The 16,835-nt window shown below is 46.0% G+C and overlaps 1 protein-coding gene across 3 annotated transcripts in view; it reads right to left on the reverse strand.

The window, feature by feature from the left end:
* The window catches only part of LOC133379628 (transmembrane protease serine 12-like), a 55,906-nt gene extending 39,304 nt beyond the window's left edge, over window positions 1–16,602 (reverse strand). For 2 of the 3 annotated variants that reach the window (XM_061615276.1, XM_061615278.1), the window contains exons 1-2: window positions 16,308–16,602; window positions 5,551–5,752 (exon numbers count right to left, since the gene is read on the reverse strand). In XM_061615276.1, coding sequence (XP_061471260.1) covers window positions 5,551–5,752; window positions 16,308–16,587 — 482 coding nt within the window. In that variant the 5' untranslated portion in view covers window positions 16,588–16,602. The remainder of the gene's footprint in view (window positions 1–5,550; window positions 5,753–16,307) is intronic. The other variant, XM_061615277.1, reaches the window with a different exon arrangement.
* Between the last annotated feature and the right edge of the window lie 233 nt (window positions 16,603–16,835).

The following is a 16,835-nucleotide window of genomic DNA, read 5'->3' on the forward strand; positions in this document are numbered from 1 at the left end:
AAAGGGTTGCTGCAGATAATAAAAGCAATATATCCAGCAAAACATTTACATCCAAATACATATTACAGCAAATTTGCTTATGCAGAGTGAAACTCTATGTGATGTTCCTATATTAATGTATATATGGTAAGTGTTGGTTGTTTAGAAGATACATGGTAAGTGGAGTGAAAGAGGAGGGGGAGTGAATGGGCAGTAGAATGCTAGATGATTGGCTGAGTGTTTAAAATGGCTGAACGTATAAAAGGAAGAGTGAGAGTGGAATCTGGGGGGAGAAGAGAAAGAGTGGGTTGTTTGGTGGGTTTGAGAGAGTGGTTTACCAGGAGAGAGTGGAGAAGGAGGGGGGTGGAGTTCGGATTAGTATTGAGTAAAACCATATGCTTATGTGCCTTAAGAAGAAATCTTGTTAATCTTGTTAGCTTTGTTATCTTTAATAAATACTTAATTTGGTTTACCAAAGGCCTGATCCTTGGCTGGGGTTTCACAGACCAGAAGGGAGGGTAAGGTAACGACCAAGGCTGAAGGGGAACTGTAACAAATGGTGGCAGCGGTGAAGAGAATAACAATACCAGTATTCAGAGTCTCTGGGAATACTAGTATTAGGACGTGACTGGTGGTTGCCTAGCAGGGGGATCTGTTGAGATCTGTGCTAGAGCGGGGAGAGAAAAAATAAAATAAAGGACAGTCCGGACTGGTGGAGTCCCTGGTGGTGCCTAGTGACAGGCAGTAGCCACGCGCAGGTAGGAACCTGACAGGGAGCGCCAGGGAAGGGCATCACACTCTACACGTGATTTCTACATAGCAAACACTGAGTCTGGCAGTTAAGCTACACCTTAGCTCCCTCTGCAACAGATGCCACTTCAAGGAATTAACCCCTCTTCATATAAGCACACAGAAATATAAGGTTCAGGGATGAGTCTCGGGCGTGTAAATTTGGTAAATACTTAATACTTAACAGAACTTAATCAAACATTACAGAAAATAAAATAAATGAGATTAATCAATAACACAGAAGCATTGTAAAATACAAGTTCTATTATTACAATTCTAAATTATTGATGTGGAGCCGAAAAACACTATTAAATCAAAATTACCTGAATCAACAAGGCTGTCTAGAATGGAAGCAAGGTGATAGGCACCTCTCAAAAAGGAGGACAGATGCTCAAAAGGGATATTTATACTAAATCTTCACTCTGAAGAAGATAATTGTATGATGCATTTCTAAACATCCCTAAATTGCTAACTTTCTCAATTATCAAAGAAAGACAAAGCCACATTCTACAAAATATTCAACCGTAAAGAACAGCTGAATTGTCCAAACTCAAAATGGCTTCGTCCTAAAAGATTGTGGGGGACATCTCACATGGTTTGTTGGGGTTCATCAGACTAGGAAAAATTAGGATATCTCACTGATTTCAGAGGAAGCCTATTATTACTGAGGGGATGCGTTACCTGTAGTGCCTAGTACTCAACATCAGAAGGCCTGAGTGGTTGTAAATTAGTAGACCTGTCCTTGCAGTGAACTTCTGGACTATTCCATCACTAGAAGGTGTCATGATTGGCTAATTGGTCCCCTCTCTGTTACTGGGCAAATTCCCATTAAAAGAGGGGTTACCATTTAGCTAGTTGCCCCATTCCTATTCCTGACTTACCTGTGTTACATCTGCTAATATAAGGAGCCAAGGGGCCAGGCTCTTATACTCCTATGTGTAAGTATGTTGTTTAGGCTAGTTCAGTTTTATTGTTTTATGTCTGTGTTTGAACCTTCTCACTATTTTCTTGCATGGGCCTTGCCAATGCCTAGTGTTTTGTTGGAGTGTTTGGCTTATAGGAGTTGCTATGCTATTCTTTCTTATATGCACTTTTTTAAAAATAAAGTACCTAATATTTACTTGGTGTAAGTTCCTTGGAAACAGTGTGGCTCTAAATTCTGTACTTTGACCACGAAGCTACCGCTAGTGAATTGGGTTTGGTTTGAGGCAAGAGCAGTGCGTATAAGGTTTGGCTCTCGCCCTTTGGAATTTCTGCCAGTCTACTGAAACCTTGGGTTTTCCACTTGTGTCAAGGTGGAAATTGGCTAAGGAGTGGTGGCAGTCCACTAGCTCCCTTGCAAAGTTGGTTTGGCAAGCGGGGGAGAGGCGCTTGCTGAGATACTCAGATTCAGGGTGAACCTGAACAGTCCTGGTGTAAAAAAGGTCACCTCAACATTCACATCGACTACATGAAGCACTTCAATAAATCATATGCCAAGGTCACATACATTGCAACAATTTTGATTAAACACAGTAGACTCTCATCAAAGAGAAATAATTATAGGCACATCTTATAGAACTACATCAAATACAAACAACTGTTATTATCAAAACCCAGATTATATTAATATGAGAATTGTTTAGTTCACATCTGTGCATAGCAAACGTATCAATGCTACAAAATATCATTTGCTATGGACACAATTTATTCAGCTGATCTACAAATGTGGGTTTGTAGTCTAGTTAATTCCAGGTTTTCTTTGTGTAACAGGAGACATTTTCAGAGAACAGCATTAGGTGATTGCCTTTCCCCCCCTGGCAGTTGTGCTGTGGTGTGCCACAGCGTCTTGTCCCCAATGCTGTTTAATATCTATATGAAGCTGCTGGGAGGAGATTTGGGGTGAGGTGTCAGAAGTATGCTGATGATACTCAGGTCTATTTCTCTAACAGCTGAATCAGGAGGGGCTGTGCAAACCCTGGACCAGTGCCTAGACTTGGTGGTGGGCTGGACTTGGGGCCATAAACTGAGTTTGAATCCTAACAAGATGAAGACGCTTCCCAAGTGGAGGGGGTTCCCAAGTTTGGATAATTGGTGAATTGCCTGCTTTGGATGGGGGTCGTACTCCCTCTGAAGGAGCAGGTCTGTATTCTGGGGGTGCTCCTGGATCCATCTTTGTTGCTAGAGGCCCCAATGATCTCGGTGGCTAGGAGTGCCTTTTACCAGCTTTGGCTGGAAAGGCAGCTGTGGCCGTTTCTGGACTGGGATAGCCTGACCACTGTTGTCTATGCACTGGTAACCTCCAAGCTGGATTACTGTAATGTGTTCTATGCAGGGCTGCCCTTGAGGTTGTTCCAGAAGCTGCAACTGGTGCAAAATGCGGCAGAGCAACTGCTCTCTGAGGCAAGGTATTGCCAACATGTTACCCTGCTGCTGAAAGAATTGCACTGGCTGCCCATTAGCTACTGGACTCAGTTCAAGGTTCTGGTTTTGGTGTACAAAGCCCTTTGCAGCTTGGGACGAGGATACCTGAAAGATAGTCTTACCCCTTATATACACAGTCGATCACTGCGCTCTGCAGGTGAGGGCCTCCTGCAGATATCATCTTATCAGGAGGTACATTCCACACAACATAGGGAGTAGACCTTTAGTGTTGTGGCACCTGCCCTTTCAAATTCCCTCCCCTTAAATATTACAAAGGCACCATCTGTGTTATCTTTTCTGTGCCTACTGAAAACCTTCCTCTTTCAACAAGCCTTTTAAGTAGAGACCTTGTCCCAGTCTGCATCTGTGTTGGAATTATGTTTTAATTTGTTTTTAAAGCCTTTTAAAAAAGATGTTTTGTTTTAATATGTTTTTAAAGTCTTTTGTTTTTAAGATGTTTTAGTGTATTTTTGCCACCCTGGGCTCCTTCTGGGAGGAAGGGCTGGATATAAATTGATTAAATAAATAACTAATGGTAGAGTTCCTCAGAAACCACAGAAGCCATAATTTGAAAATGAAAGGAGATAAAAATGCTTTTCTTACTTGCATACCCGGAACGCCCTGTTTTGGGGCCTTCCACCAGCTTCTGCCCAGCCTCCATGTGTCAGGATGGCCGTCCCCAGTGGACCCTCAACAGTGCTGGGAGGTTCCTAGCAGAGCCACATCTTCACCGTAGTGAAGGGCTGCTGCTGGCAGTGCCCGGTGCTGTCGGGGATCTGCAGCATCCAACTCACCCCAGCCTGGTGGAAGGGTGAGTTTATTGTGCCCCAAGTTTTTATTTTCCCTTAATTGCCAGGTTCCTAAGATCTTTGACCCTCCTGTGAACAACTTCCTGAACAAAATGTCTTCTTGTAATTTTGACCTTCCTGATAACTTTTGACCTTCCTATGTACCAGAGGCTTTAAAGCAAAAAGCAGTCATTTTACAATCCAAGTTTTAGAACTTAAATCCCAACATTAAATGGCTGAAAGTCCTGTTTGTTCATAGCAATAGTCCTGTAATTCTCAAGTACAGAATTTCTGCTTTAGCTTAAGATATTTTGCTGCCTGAAGCAAATAAGATGCCTGCCCCATTTCAGGCACAGATACTGCCAGGACTGGATGTTGCTTCAACACTGGTAACATGACAGCATCCTTTACCAGCAGCTTAGGTGGTTTAGAACAGGCTGTGTAGCATACACTGTTCTGTCCTCAAAACACATTGCTGTCACCCCTCACTTCTCAGCATCCACCACCTGAGGCAGCCACCTCACTCTCCCTAATAAGGTTTACCCTGCAGTTGTTCATTACAGAATAAGTTTTCAAAGAAGCTACTCACAAAATGATGCAAACACATTATTTAAGATTCATGAGAAGCCCACTTAAGGAATACAGGAATACCCCGCTATATGGACCTTCACTTAACGTACACTCGCTTTTACGTACATACTCCATACTCCACCATGCCCGTTTACGTACGCTTGCTTCACACTTACGGACACTTAACGGTGCGTGGGGGTGGAAATAGATGTGATCGTGCCACCGCAAATCAGCTGGGAGGTGCGATCGCGATCAGCTGAGAGGCGCGGCAGCACAGCAGCAAAGACTTTAGCGCGGGGCTTTGAGGCTCCGCATGAAGGAGAGGTAAAAAAAGTTTTAAAAGGTAGTGCTTCACTTTAAGGACATTTTCGGTTTACGTACTCGCTCTGGTCCCATTCAGTACGTTAATGCGAGGTATTCCTGTATGTACAGAACATGGAAATGAGACAAGCTACAGATAAGTAGGCAGATGAGTACCTGCCTCAACTTCCCACTAGCTAGCCAGCTTTGCCCCAACTTCTGTTCCCTGTTTCCTCCATGTTCCTCAGAGCTTGATTCTGTGCACTGCCTAATCTGTTATTTTATCTGAACCATTTGGAGTTAATTTACTGTATTACAAATAAGTGTGCGCCTGAGAGATTGGTTTACTGCAGGGATGCAGAACCTGTGGCCCTCTACATGTTGTTAAGACTCCAACTTCCATCAGCCCTAGCTGATGTCACAAACAGACAAACTGCACATTCAGATAGCTTTTCTGTAGTTCTTCCCACAGCAGTCAATTATAATTTGAGAAGGCTTTCAACCTGGTAAAAAGTAGCAGATATTGCAGATACGGCTACAACCTCACACTTTTCCTGGCCTCAGAAGGTAAATCGGGGGAGAAGTTGGATTTAGATATAGATTAACAAGGATAGAATATGAATACACACATATATACATATTCAGTCAATACTCTTTTGATCCATATACTTCTCTCACACAAAACGCATACAAGAAAATGATAAAAGGCTTGAATACATACCTGCTTCTAACGCAGTGTGCTGCTGTCAGCACAGAGTTTTTATTAATTAAAGATCCACCACATACATGAAAGTATCTTCCTGAACCATTGTGATAAATTTGAAGACTAACTTGCCATGGCCATGCCCCACGCTTAGTGTCCTGTCCACCTATAATCCGACTCCCTGTTGCTGTCTCATCCACAAGCGGCCTTGTTCCACATTCTACAAATCAAAAGTTATATTGGTGATATGCAATGCTTGTAAGTGCCCCACAAAACACAGCTGGTATTCTGCAACAACACTTAAAGTAGATCCAAAGAGCCATTGTTTTAAACAAGTCATGGGGCACCAACCCACAGGCCCAATGTGGCCTAGCAGGCCTCTGAATCTGGCCTTCTACACTCTCCCCAGGCCACACCCTGCACGGTCCCTGCTCCACACTTCCAACTATCAGGCTGGCAAAGCACAGTATGCTATCCCTACTACATCAATTTCTAAACTGGGTGCAGAGGACATGAAGCCACTTCCTTCCATGACCTGTATGGAAGCCAGTTGGGCTGGTGTGCTGCTTTGCCAGCCTTAACAGCAATTGGGTTGTTTCTTTCCATTTGCACAAAGACTTCTACTTGTGGCTGTATACTATAGTCAGTATGGATTTTTTTGCATTCCGCAATGTTAAATCGAAAATATTCCCCATGCCATTCTGATCCTTCCCATAAGCTCATTTCAAAACTTACAAAACTTATAGTACTGAACGCAGAAATGCTTGCTTAACATCCCTCTAAATTTCCATGGTGACACACAAAACAGTCAGAGAGAATCAAGAGTCCAAAGTGTAAAAAGAGAAAAAACCAGACCCCTTTTGGACTATTTTCTGTCAGAGTTCTCATAATTTGTTGAAATTCATTAAAAATCAGCCATGTTCACAAAGTACCTGTAATCCTATTACTGACCTTGCCCCATACTCTGACCTTCATCTTCTGCAGTTTAAAAGTAAAAAAAAAATGTCTGGCTGATTTTTAATTAATTTAAGAACTTTAGCATTGAACTCGATGTTGGGCATACTCAGTAAGAACCAACCGTCACTGTTCTAAAAGCCAGACTCACAGCTGCTGGGCTTGCCTAATCGGGGCCACACCCACACCAGACCTTTATTTCACTTTAGACAGTCATGGCTTTCCCCCAAAGAATCCTGGGAAGTGTAGTTTGTGAAAGGTGCTGAGAGGAGACTCCTATTCTCCTGACAGAGCTTCAGTGGGCAGACTGATTTAACAGTCAGCCGCTCTGATTGAATGTCTGTGAGGGGAAGAGGACCTCTCCTAGCAACTCTCACCACCCTTCACTAACTACACTTCCCAGGATTCTTTGGGAGAAGCCATGACTGTCTAAAGTCAACTTAACTTAAAAGATGGCGACGAGAGAGGATGTTTGATTGGGAGCTCTGCACCTCAGCTCCTAATTTCTTCCCTTCCTACCGCCTGGTATTTATCACCTTACCTTACCTTACCATCAATGTCCTTGTTTATGCTGGCGTTGGTGCGATCTTGGACTGTGGCTGGACTTTACATCTTTGCTTTTACATCTTTGCCTGGACCCAGTTTGCTGTTTCGGCCTTCGGTTCGGGGCGGAGCCGCGGTTCTTGGGTTGCTCTGACCCGTTGCGGAGTTCCATCTTTGGCGTGCTACGGCTGGAGTGTGTCGGGGGGCATTATTGCCGCGGCGTTGCTGCCTTGATTGCTGCAGTTCTCGAGGCATCGTTGCCCTTTGGGTGCTTTCCAAGTGCGTTTGGGCCGTTTGTTTTCGGGCCCGCTGTTCGGTCTTCGGCGTGGCTCTGGCCGTTTTGGATTTACAACTGCCGCTGCTTGGCTCTGGCTGTTGCTGCCGCTGCTCTCAGGTCTTTGGACTGCTTGTTGGTCGGTTTCGGCGTCGGTTCGCCGGTTGCCGTGGCTGCGACATGTTTGTGAGTCCTGGATCGCTGCTGCTGGGTTTCTGCCTGCTTGCTGCCACTCCATTCAAGCTCGCTGGATCGTTGCTGCTGGGTTCCGCTGCTTCTGCCTGCTTCTTGTCGCTGTTTCATTCTGGCTTTCTGCCTGCTTGCCGCCACTCCATTCAAGTTCGCTGGATCGCTGCTGCTGGGTTCCGCTGCTTCTGCCTGCTCCTTTGTCGCTGTTTCATCGTGGCTTTCTGCCTGCTTGCCGCCACTCCATTCAAGTTCGCTGCTTGGGGCGTGTCCTGTCCTTCTGGCTTGCTTACTTGTTTACTTATTGGGTCGCGGGCAGATATTTTACAACTTTATTTGAAGACATTACTTATGGACGAAGCTTGATGCGAAGGAGTATTTTTAATGCCGGCTGCTATTGTTGTTGTTTGGGTGCATTTTAATTGTTTGTTTGTTTGTTTGTTGTGTGCGTGAATGAGATTGTGTGGATGTGTTTGTATGTATTTATGTGCATTTTATGTGTTGTTGTGTGAATGTGCCTGTTGTGTTTAAGTATTTTTAAATATGTGCCTGGGAGAGCATACTTTGTATTTAACGGGGGGTTTTCGGGGGGCCCAATTAGCGTAGTGATGGGTTATGGGAGGTATGGTGCTAGGAGGAGAACGTGCCAGGTAAGGGGAACTCGCCCCAGACAAGTTGTGTCTGTGCCTTGTTCCGGTTCTCCTCAAGGCCACAGAACTGCTGGTTGTTCTATCAGCCAGCCCTTAGATCTCCAGGTGCTGCTTTTGAATGCCAGGTCGGTATATAATAAAACCTCCCTTGTCCACGATTTAATTGTGGATGAGGGTGCCGACCTGGCATGTATAACCGAGACCTGGGTGGGTGAGCAGGGAGGAGTTGCTCTCTCTCAGCTTTGTCCACCTGGGTATATGGTGTAGCACTATGGTAGATCTGAGGGTCGGGGAGGCGGGGTTGCTGTGGTCTATAGGAATACTTTCTCTCTCACCAGGCATCCTGTCCAGATGGCGACTGGTCTAGAGTGCCTCCACCTTGTGCTGGGCCAAGGAGACAGACTGGGAATCCTGTTGGTGTACCGCCCACCTTGCTGCCCAACAGCTTCCCTAGCTGAGCTGACAGAGATAGTCTCGGGGGTATTGTTGAGGTCCCCCAAACTTGTAGTGTTGGGGGATATCAACATTCATGCCGAGACTGTCTTATCTGGGGCGGCTCAGGACTTCATGGCCTCCATGACAACCATGGGGCTGTCTCAATTTGTTACTGGCCCAATGCATGTGTCGGGTCACACTCTTGATTTGATCTTCACCACTGGTCATGGAGATGGTGATCTGGAGGTGGGGTGTTTTTCATCTACTCCATTGTCATGGACAGATCACCGCCTGCTGAGTTTTAGACTTACGACGACTCTTTCCCTCTGCAAGGGTGGGGGACCTATTAAGTTGGTCCGCTCTCGGAGGCTTATGGATCCTTTGGTTTTCAGACGGCTCTGGGAGTTTTTCCACCTGATAGTACTGGCGCTCCTGTCGAGGCCTTGGTCGAACTGTGGAATACGGAGATGGCCCGGGCTATCGACATGATCGCTCCCGCGCGCCCTCTTTGATGCAGAGCTCATACAGCTCCGTGGTATACCCCGGAGCTGAGAGTGATGAAGCAAGAGAGAAGGAGGCTGGAGTGCAGATGGAGACGAACTCCAGACGGATGCAGTTATGCTTTGGTAAGTGCCTCCACTAAGTCGTATATAAAAGCGGTAAGGGCGGCGAAGAAGTCCCACTTCGCTGCCTCTATCAGGACATCTCTCTGCCGCCCTGCAGAGCTTTTTAGGGTTGTACGAGGACTTTTACATTCTGGTCCTCGAGATACCATTGAAACATCTGAAGCTCGTTGTAACGACATCGCAGGGCACTTCCAAAATAAAATCGCATGCATCCGTAGGGACCTAGACTCCGATGTTATGACAGATGAATCCATTGAAGTGTCCAGAACACGGTCTTGTCTTTCATTATTGGATGAGTTTCAGTTGGTGTAGCTTGAGGAAGTGGACAAGATGCTTGGATTGGTGCAGGCGACCACGTCTGCTCTAGATCCTTGTCCATCCTGGCTAGTGAAGACTAGCAGGACTAGTACCACTGGCTGGGCCAAGGAAGTGATAAATGCCTCCTTGAGTGAGGGAGTAGTCCCTAGTAGTCTCAAGGAGGCAGTAGTGAGACCTCTTTTAAAGAAACCTTCCTTAGACCCAGATAACTTGAACAATTATAGACCGGTGGTGAATGTCCCCTTTTTGGGCAAGGTTCTGGAGCGGGTGGTCGCCGGTCAACTCCAGGTGCTCTTGGATGAGACCGATTATCTGGATCCGTTTCAATCCGGTTTTAGGCCTGGTTTTGGCACTGAAACAGCCCTGGTCGCCCTGTATGATGACCTCTGTCGGGAGAGGGACAGAGGGAGTGTGACTCTGTTGATTCTCCTTGATCTCTCAGCAGCGTTTGATACCATCGACCATGGTATCCTTCTGGGGAGACTCGCGGAGTTGGAGGCACTGCTTGGCAGTGGTTCCGCTCCTACTTGGCGGATCGTCGCCAGAAGGTAGTACTTGGGGAACATTGCTCGACACCTTGGACTCTCCATTGTGGAGTCCCTCAGGGGTCGGTTTTGTCCCCCATGCTTTTTAACATCTACATGCAGCCTCTGGGTGCCGTCATCAGGAGTTTTGGAGTGCGTTGCCACCAGTACGCTGATGACACGCAGCTCTATTTCTCCTTTTCCTCTTCTACAGGTGAGTCTGTGGATGTGCTGAATCACTGCCTGACCGCGATAATGGACTGGATGAGAGCTAATAAACTGAGACTCAATCCAGACAAGACTGAGACACTGTTGGTGAATGCCTTCCCTGCCCAGATGGTGGATGTTTACCCTGTTCTAGATGGGGTTACACTCCCCTTGAAGGAACAGGTTCGTAGTCTTGGGGTTGTTTTTGATCCTTCCTTGTCTCTTGAGGCGCAAGTGGCCTCGGTGACAAGGAATGCGTTCTACCACCTTCGGTTGGTAGCCCAGCTACGCCCCTATCTGGACAGGGATGACCTCGCCTCAGTTGTTCATGCTCTGGTAACTTCTAGGTTGGATTACTGTAATGCGCTCTACGTAGGGCTGCCCTTGAAGACAGTTCGGAAGCTTCAGCTAGTGCAAAACGCAGCAGCCAGACTGCTGACGAGGACCAGCCGGTCAGCGCATATAACACCTGTTCTGGCCCGTTTGCACTGGCTACCCATTTGTTTCCGAGCCAGATTCAAGGTGCTGGTTTTGACCTATAAAGCCTTACACGGCGTGGGACCGCAGTATCTTGTGGAACGCCTCTCCCGCTATGAACCGACCCGGTCACTTCGCTCAGCATCTAAGGCCCTCCTCCGGGTACCAACCCATCAGGAAGCCCGGAGGACAGTTACTCGATCTAGGGCCTTTTCTGTAGTGGCCCCCGAACTGTGGAACAGCCTCCCCGAAGAAGTATGCCTGGCGCCGACGCTTCTATCTTTTCGGCGCCAGGTTAAGACCTGGCTATGCTCCCAGGCATTTTAAGCGTTTAATGTTATAATTTTAAATTTTTTTGTTTGCTGTTTACGTTTACTGTTGGTAGGTTGATTTTATTATGATATTCTGTATTTTAATCTTCTTGTACACCGCCCAGAGAGCCATTCACTATGGGCGGTTTAAAAATGAAACAAATAAATAAAAAAAATAAAATAAAGTGAAATAACAGTCTGGTGTGGATGTGGCCAGGGACAGCTTTGGTTTAAATTTGGCTATGTGTATTTGCTGTACAATAAAAAGGTGGGGGAAACCCTGAAAAAGAACGATACTGTTCATAATCTTTTCCTTTTGGAAAGGAAAGGTGCTTCCCTTCTTCCCAGTGCCTACCCACCCAATCTCCTCCCCTCCTCCCCTCCCTGCCCCTCCCCCAGGTCGGTTTCACCTATCCTAAGCAGGATTGCACAGGAGTAAATCCCACTGAACTAAAAAATCATGCAAATGATCAAACCTGCCTTTCCCCTCCCCCCTGGTCAGCTTTACCTAAGCATGATTGCACAGGAGTAAATCCCATTGAACGCAACAAGTATGCAAATGATCAAACCTACCTTTCCCCACCTTCCCCTCTCCTCTGCCTTCCTCCTCCTTCCTCTCCTCCCCTCTTCCTTCTTCCTCCTCCCCTGCCCACTCCAGGCCTCCCTCCCCTTGGTCAGTTTCACTTATCCTAAGCATGATTGCAGGGGAGTAAGCACACCAATGATCAGTCCATTCTCAGCAAACTTGCACAGGATCCCATTTCTTACCTGCCCTATTAAAAAGTAGAGAAATTCACTAATAGGCAAAAAACCCTTGCGGTTTAAGAATGTACCTATAGCCAACAGGTATTTCTATCAAACTTTAAAAAACAGGGAAATTGGGCAGCTCTAGTGAATGCACCAAGGGAGCAGGAAACCTGACCCCTCTCTGAGATATTCTACTGCCCTACAAATTTGTCAAAATGGAAACACAATTTTGTTACCAAATTATTCCAAGCTACACAGCAAGTGGATTGGACTGTGAAAGACCAACCCAAATTGTGTTTGCATTTTGACAAATTTGTAGGGCAGTACAATATCTCAGAGAGGAGTTCAGGTCTCCTGCTCCCCTGGTGCATTCACTATAGCTGCCCAATTTCCCTGCTTTTTAAAGTTTGATAGAAATATCTGATGGCTATAGGTACATTCTTAAACCGCAAGGTTTTTTGCCTATTAGTGAATCCACAATCAATCTGTGAATACGTGCAATCTTATTATGGACTGACCTGACATTTAGCAACAGCATCAACAAGTTAAATCTAGTGCTCCTTTTATATATTGTGGAGATCAGAGGTCTAACTCTTTTACTTACACATGTACTTAGGACAGTAAATCTTAACAGCAGCACTTGATCTCAAACTGCCTATGTTCAAAATGTCCCTAATTATGTTCCTCCCGAATTGTCTCCCTCTGGCTGCCAGTCAGCTGACACATCTTAGTGGCTCATTCTATCCGAGCACAGAAAATACCAGTAGGAACTAAGCTCCTGAGAGAGAACATCTGTGTACATTCTGGAAGAGCATATACTTTTTAAATAAGTCTCACACATATTAGTCAGCTTCCAGGTGGTCTTCTACAGTTCAAACTAGGGTGGCTACACACACACCCTGACTCCCAGGGCGTATCAAGTCATTAAAAAAGATGGAGGCCCCTCTAAGCATCTCCTAGTTTGTCACTTTGTAAAAATTATGGACTGCTCCTGTAGGTTGTCCACTGTGATGCTATGGTGTCAAAAAAAAATGTGTCCATCCGCAAATTTGCCATAACAAAATTTAAAACATTATTTTTAAAACAAAAATACTGACTGTTCTTGTAGGTACCCCACTGTAATGCCAAAAGGGTTTGTGCCCCGCATTTTTTAAAATGAAATTTAATGATGAATGAATTATAAAAAATGAATTTAAAACAATGCAGAATAGCTGACTGGAAAGCTTTTTGGAAGGCAGCCTTAGGAACTGCAGTTCTCACCATACCCACTTGGGACATGGGCACTTTGACATGCAGCCCCAAAGGCATGACCATGGGTCAAAACAGGCTTTGATACAAAATATACCCCTAGTTTAAACAATACTTTACTAGGGGCAAATGTAGAACACATGTGCATGCAAGTCAGCAGATCACAAGGTGAATATCTAAATGCAGCTAAGTGTTTGAATGAGTAGGGAGACTGAATAGGCTGGGACTGACGGAACAACTGAAGTAGAGTGACCTGGAGTGCTTTGGCAGCCTCCCCAACCATTCAGTCCCCAGATGTTGCTGGACAACAGTTCCCATAATTCCTGGCCATTGGCCATGCTGGCTGGGACAACATCTGGGGACCCAAATGTCAGGAAAGGCTGGTGCAGGGGATTCTACCTCTCCCCCATCCCAAAATCCAAACCAGCACCAAAGGAAAGTGATCGTAGGGGTAGGATAACTTCCACAACAGCATTTAGAGCACTGTTTAACAACAGTAAAGTCATCTACATAATTTTATTACCCCTTTAAAGGGAAATTCACTGGGAAAGCTGTGAAGTTGACTGCAGAGCAGAACTGAAGGTACTCTCTCCCTCCAGGCTATTTTTTCCCATCTCAGTTGCTGCCCCAGCTGCTTTCTGATAAAAAAGAAAAAGAAAATTCCCATCTCAAACCAGGGACTGGAAAATGGGCGTGGAGAAGTCAAATCTTAGTAAATGATACAATAAAACACAATCAGATTTCTGTAGTATATTTTTTTCATTCCACCCTCAACGTCCCTCTTCCCCTCCCCACATGGGTTTCCAGCCCTCAGGCACCACCCCGTCTTTGCCACTCCCATCTCCTTATCTCGTCTAATCTGCTGGTCAATGACCGAAATTAATTAATTAATTATTATTATTATCTCGTCTAAGGACTGCCAGTTCTTGAAGACTATTAAATCTTAAAACAATAAATGTAAATCGCTCAGAGAGCTTTGGCTATGGGGCGGTATATAAATATAATAAATAAACAAAGGGGGGAAAGGGACAAAATCACCTCACGGTTGTCATCGTGTACTACTGTTCCACATCCACAACATAGGTATAACACTGGATTACATTGCATTTGCACAGTTGTAAACTACAACCTCTGAAATATCATCAACCCACATTTATACACACACGTAGGAGCTCAAAATGGTGTACACGGTTTCCCCCTCATCACAAACCTGTGAGGTAGGTTAGGCTGAGAGAATGCGACTTGCCCAAGGTCACCCAATGAGCTTCACAGCTGAGTGAATTCAGGGATTCAAACCCTGGTCTCCCACGTCATAGTCCAACACGGTTTAACTGGTTCCATTAACAGCAGACTACATTGTTAAGATTTTTGTAAGATAATATAATAATAAAATTTTATTTCTAGGCCGCCTATCTGGCCGCATCAGCGGCCACTCTAGGCGGCGTACAAAATCAGATAAATACAACAATATTTATCAATATCAAATACACATATAACCAAAACTTTGATATAAAATTAAGCTAAAACCATCCACAACTATCGCCAATAAAATTAGGCAACCCCAGGGGTCTTGTAGGCCTGCCTGAATAGCCGGGTTTTCAAGGCTTGGCGAAAACTTGGCAAGGAGGGGGCATGGCGTAGATCGTAAGGGAGAGAATTCCAGAGGGTGGGGGCCACAATTGAGAATGCCCTCTCTCTGGTCCGCACCAGCCTAGCTGTTTTAACTGGTGGGACCGAGAGAAGGTCTTGAGTGGCTGATCTCGTCAGGCGGCATATTTGTTGATGCTGGAGGTGCTCCTTCAGGTAAACTGGGCCGAGACCGTATAGGGCTTTAAAGGTTAATACCAACACCTTGAATTGGGCCTGGTAAACAACTGGTAACCAGTGTAGATCTTCTAACACCGGAGTGATGTGATCAAGGCAACAGCTGTTCTTAATCAGACCTGCTGCCGCGTTCTGTACCAGCTGTAATTTCCGGACTGTTTTCAAGGGTAACCCAACGAAGAGCGCATTACAGTAGTCTAAGCGAGAGGAGACCAGGGCATGCACCACCCGTGGGAGAAGATGGACAGGAAGGTAGGGTCGCAGCCTCTGTATCAGATGTAACTGATACCAAGCTGCCCGGCTCACTGCTGAAACCTGAGCCTCCATGGACAGCTGGGAGTCCAAAATGACCCCAAGGCTGCGGACCTGGTCCTTCAGGGGCAATTTTACCCCATTGAGCACCAGGTTTATATCTCCCAACCTTCTCCTGTCTCCCACGAGCAGCACCTCGGTCTTGTAAGGGTTTAGTTTCAGCCTATTTCCTCCCATTCATTCACTTACTGACCTCAGGCAATTGGAAATGGTCTCCACAGCCAACTCTGATGAGGACTTGAACGAGAGATAGAGCTGAGTGTCATCCGCATATTGGTGGCACTGCAGCCCAAATGTCCTGATGATGGCTCCCAGAGGCTTTACACAGATGTTGAATAGCATAATCTCTCTCTCTGACACAGCGCTTAAACCGGCAATACAGTATGTGGATAACAACAATAGACTGTATTTGCATTTTCACAAGGAGTTCCATGTTTCAAATACTTAAAAGTGAAAACAAATTAACTCGCGTTTCAAGATTCTAGTTAGTAAAAGCATAGACGCTGGACTTTACTCCTACCTCCCCCATCTGTTTTTTTTTTGGGGGGGGGAAGGAAAGACAGGGACATTCTGCTGCCCAGCCACACTGAAATCCAGGATTTTTCCATATGCGCAGCTCTCACTTCTGTCCGAGGTTGCGCGCGCACAAGCACACACGCGTCAAGAGGAATCAGTAAAACTTATTTCCAGTCAATCAAATTGGTGGTCTAGACTTTTTAAACCTTGTAGAGAATTTGGCTTGCTTTGTTCTAATAAGCTGGAAATTGAACTTCCTTGTTCCCCTTGTCGCTATTTCCCCCCGAGAGCAGCTGAATATCCCACCACTCAGCCCCCGTCGCGAATATGTTTGCCACCCTCACTCCATGCGTGACTCTCGCGGGAGGGGCGCGTGGTTGCGTCTTACACACTTCACGGCGGAAATGCGATACGCTTCACTGGAGGCTGATGAGACTAGCAGTTTGGAGGAATATCCCCGCCCACCCCCTCTTACCCCGGGAACTGTACTCCACGTGCAGGCGCAACTCGTTGCCCGGACTTGGCAGCGTGCTGCCGCCTGACAGAACCCGCCCAGTCCCGAGCCCCTTCGATGCCAACGGAGCGCGCAGCCCACCGCGAAAGGCAGGGGTAGACGGGCTCACCGTCTGTAGGGGCCACAGAGGGTAGAGATTCAGGCGCGGCTTCACTCAGCAGCACAAGCAGCGCCAATAAGAGAGCAGCTGCAGAGCGAAACCTCCGCTGCATCGTCCTTCGAGAAGACAAAATGGCAGGTATGCTTTCTCCCGCTTTTTCTCTCGGTCGCAGTGAGACATCGAGCATCACGTGACGGAGAGAAGCAATGAAGCGGATTATGGACGCAAAACGAGGCGAGGATCTACCACAAGGGAAGCAGGGAGCGAGCCGGCGAGCGCGACTTCCCATCTCACATTCTGCCAGGGGCAAATTTCCTTTTCTTTAGCGCCATTGTTTGTGAAGCCGCGGTGTTGCTATAGGTAAGAGAAAATAAAAAGCCTCTGATATATAAAAGTAAGATTGGAGGAACAGAACATTTAGCTGGAAAAAAAGTAAAGGACTGTTTAACCCTATTTCAACCAGTAAGTGGGCATTGACTGAATGTAGTTCTAGCCTTCAGGAAATGGCGTTGGGCTACTCTTAAGTGATAATAAGGT

This window comes from Rhineura floridana, chromosome 3 (assembly GCF_030035675.1).
Source record: "Rhineura floridana isolate rRhiFlo1 chromosome 3, rRhiFlo1.hap2, whole genome shotgun sequence".
Classification (NCBI taxonomy): domain Eukaryota; kingdom Metazoa; phylum Chordata; class Lepidosauria; order Squamata; family Rhineuridae; genus Rhineura; species Rhineura floridana.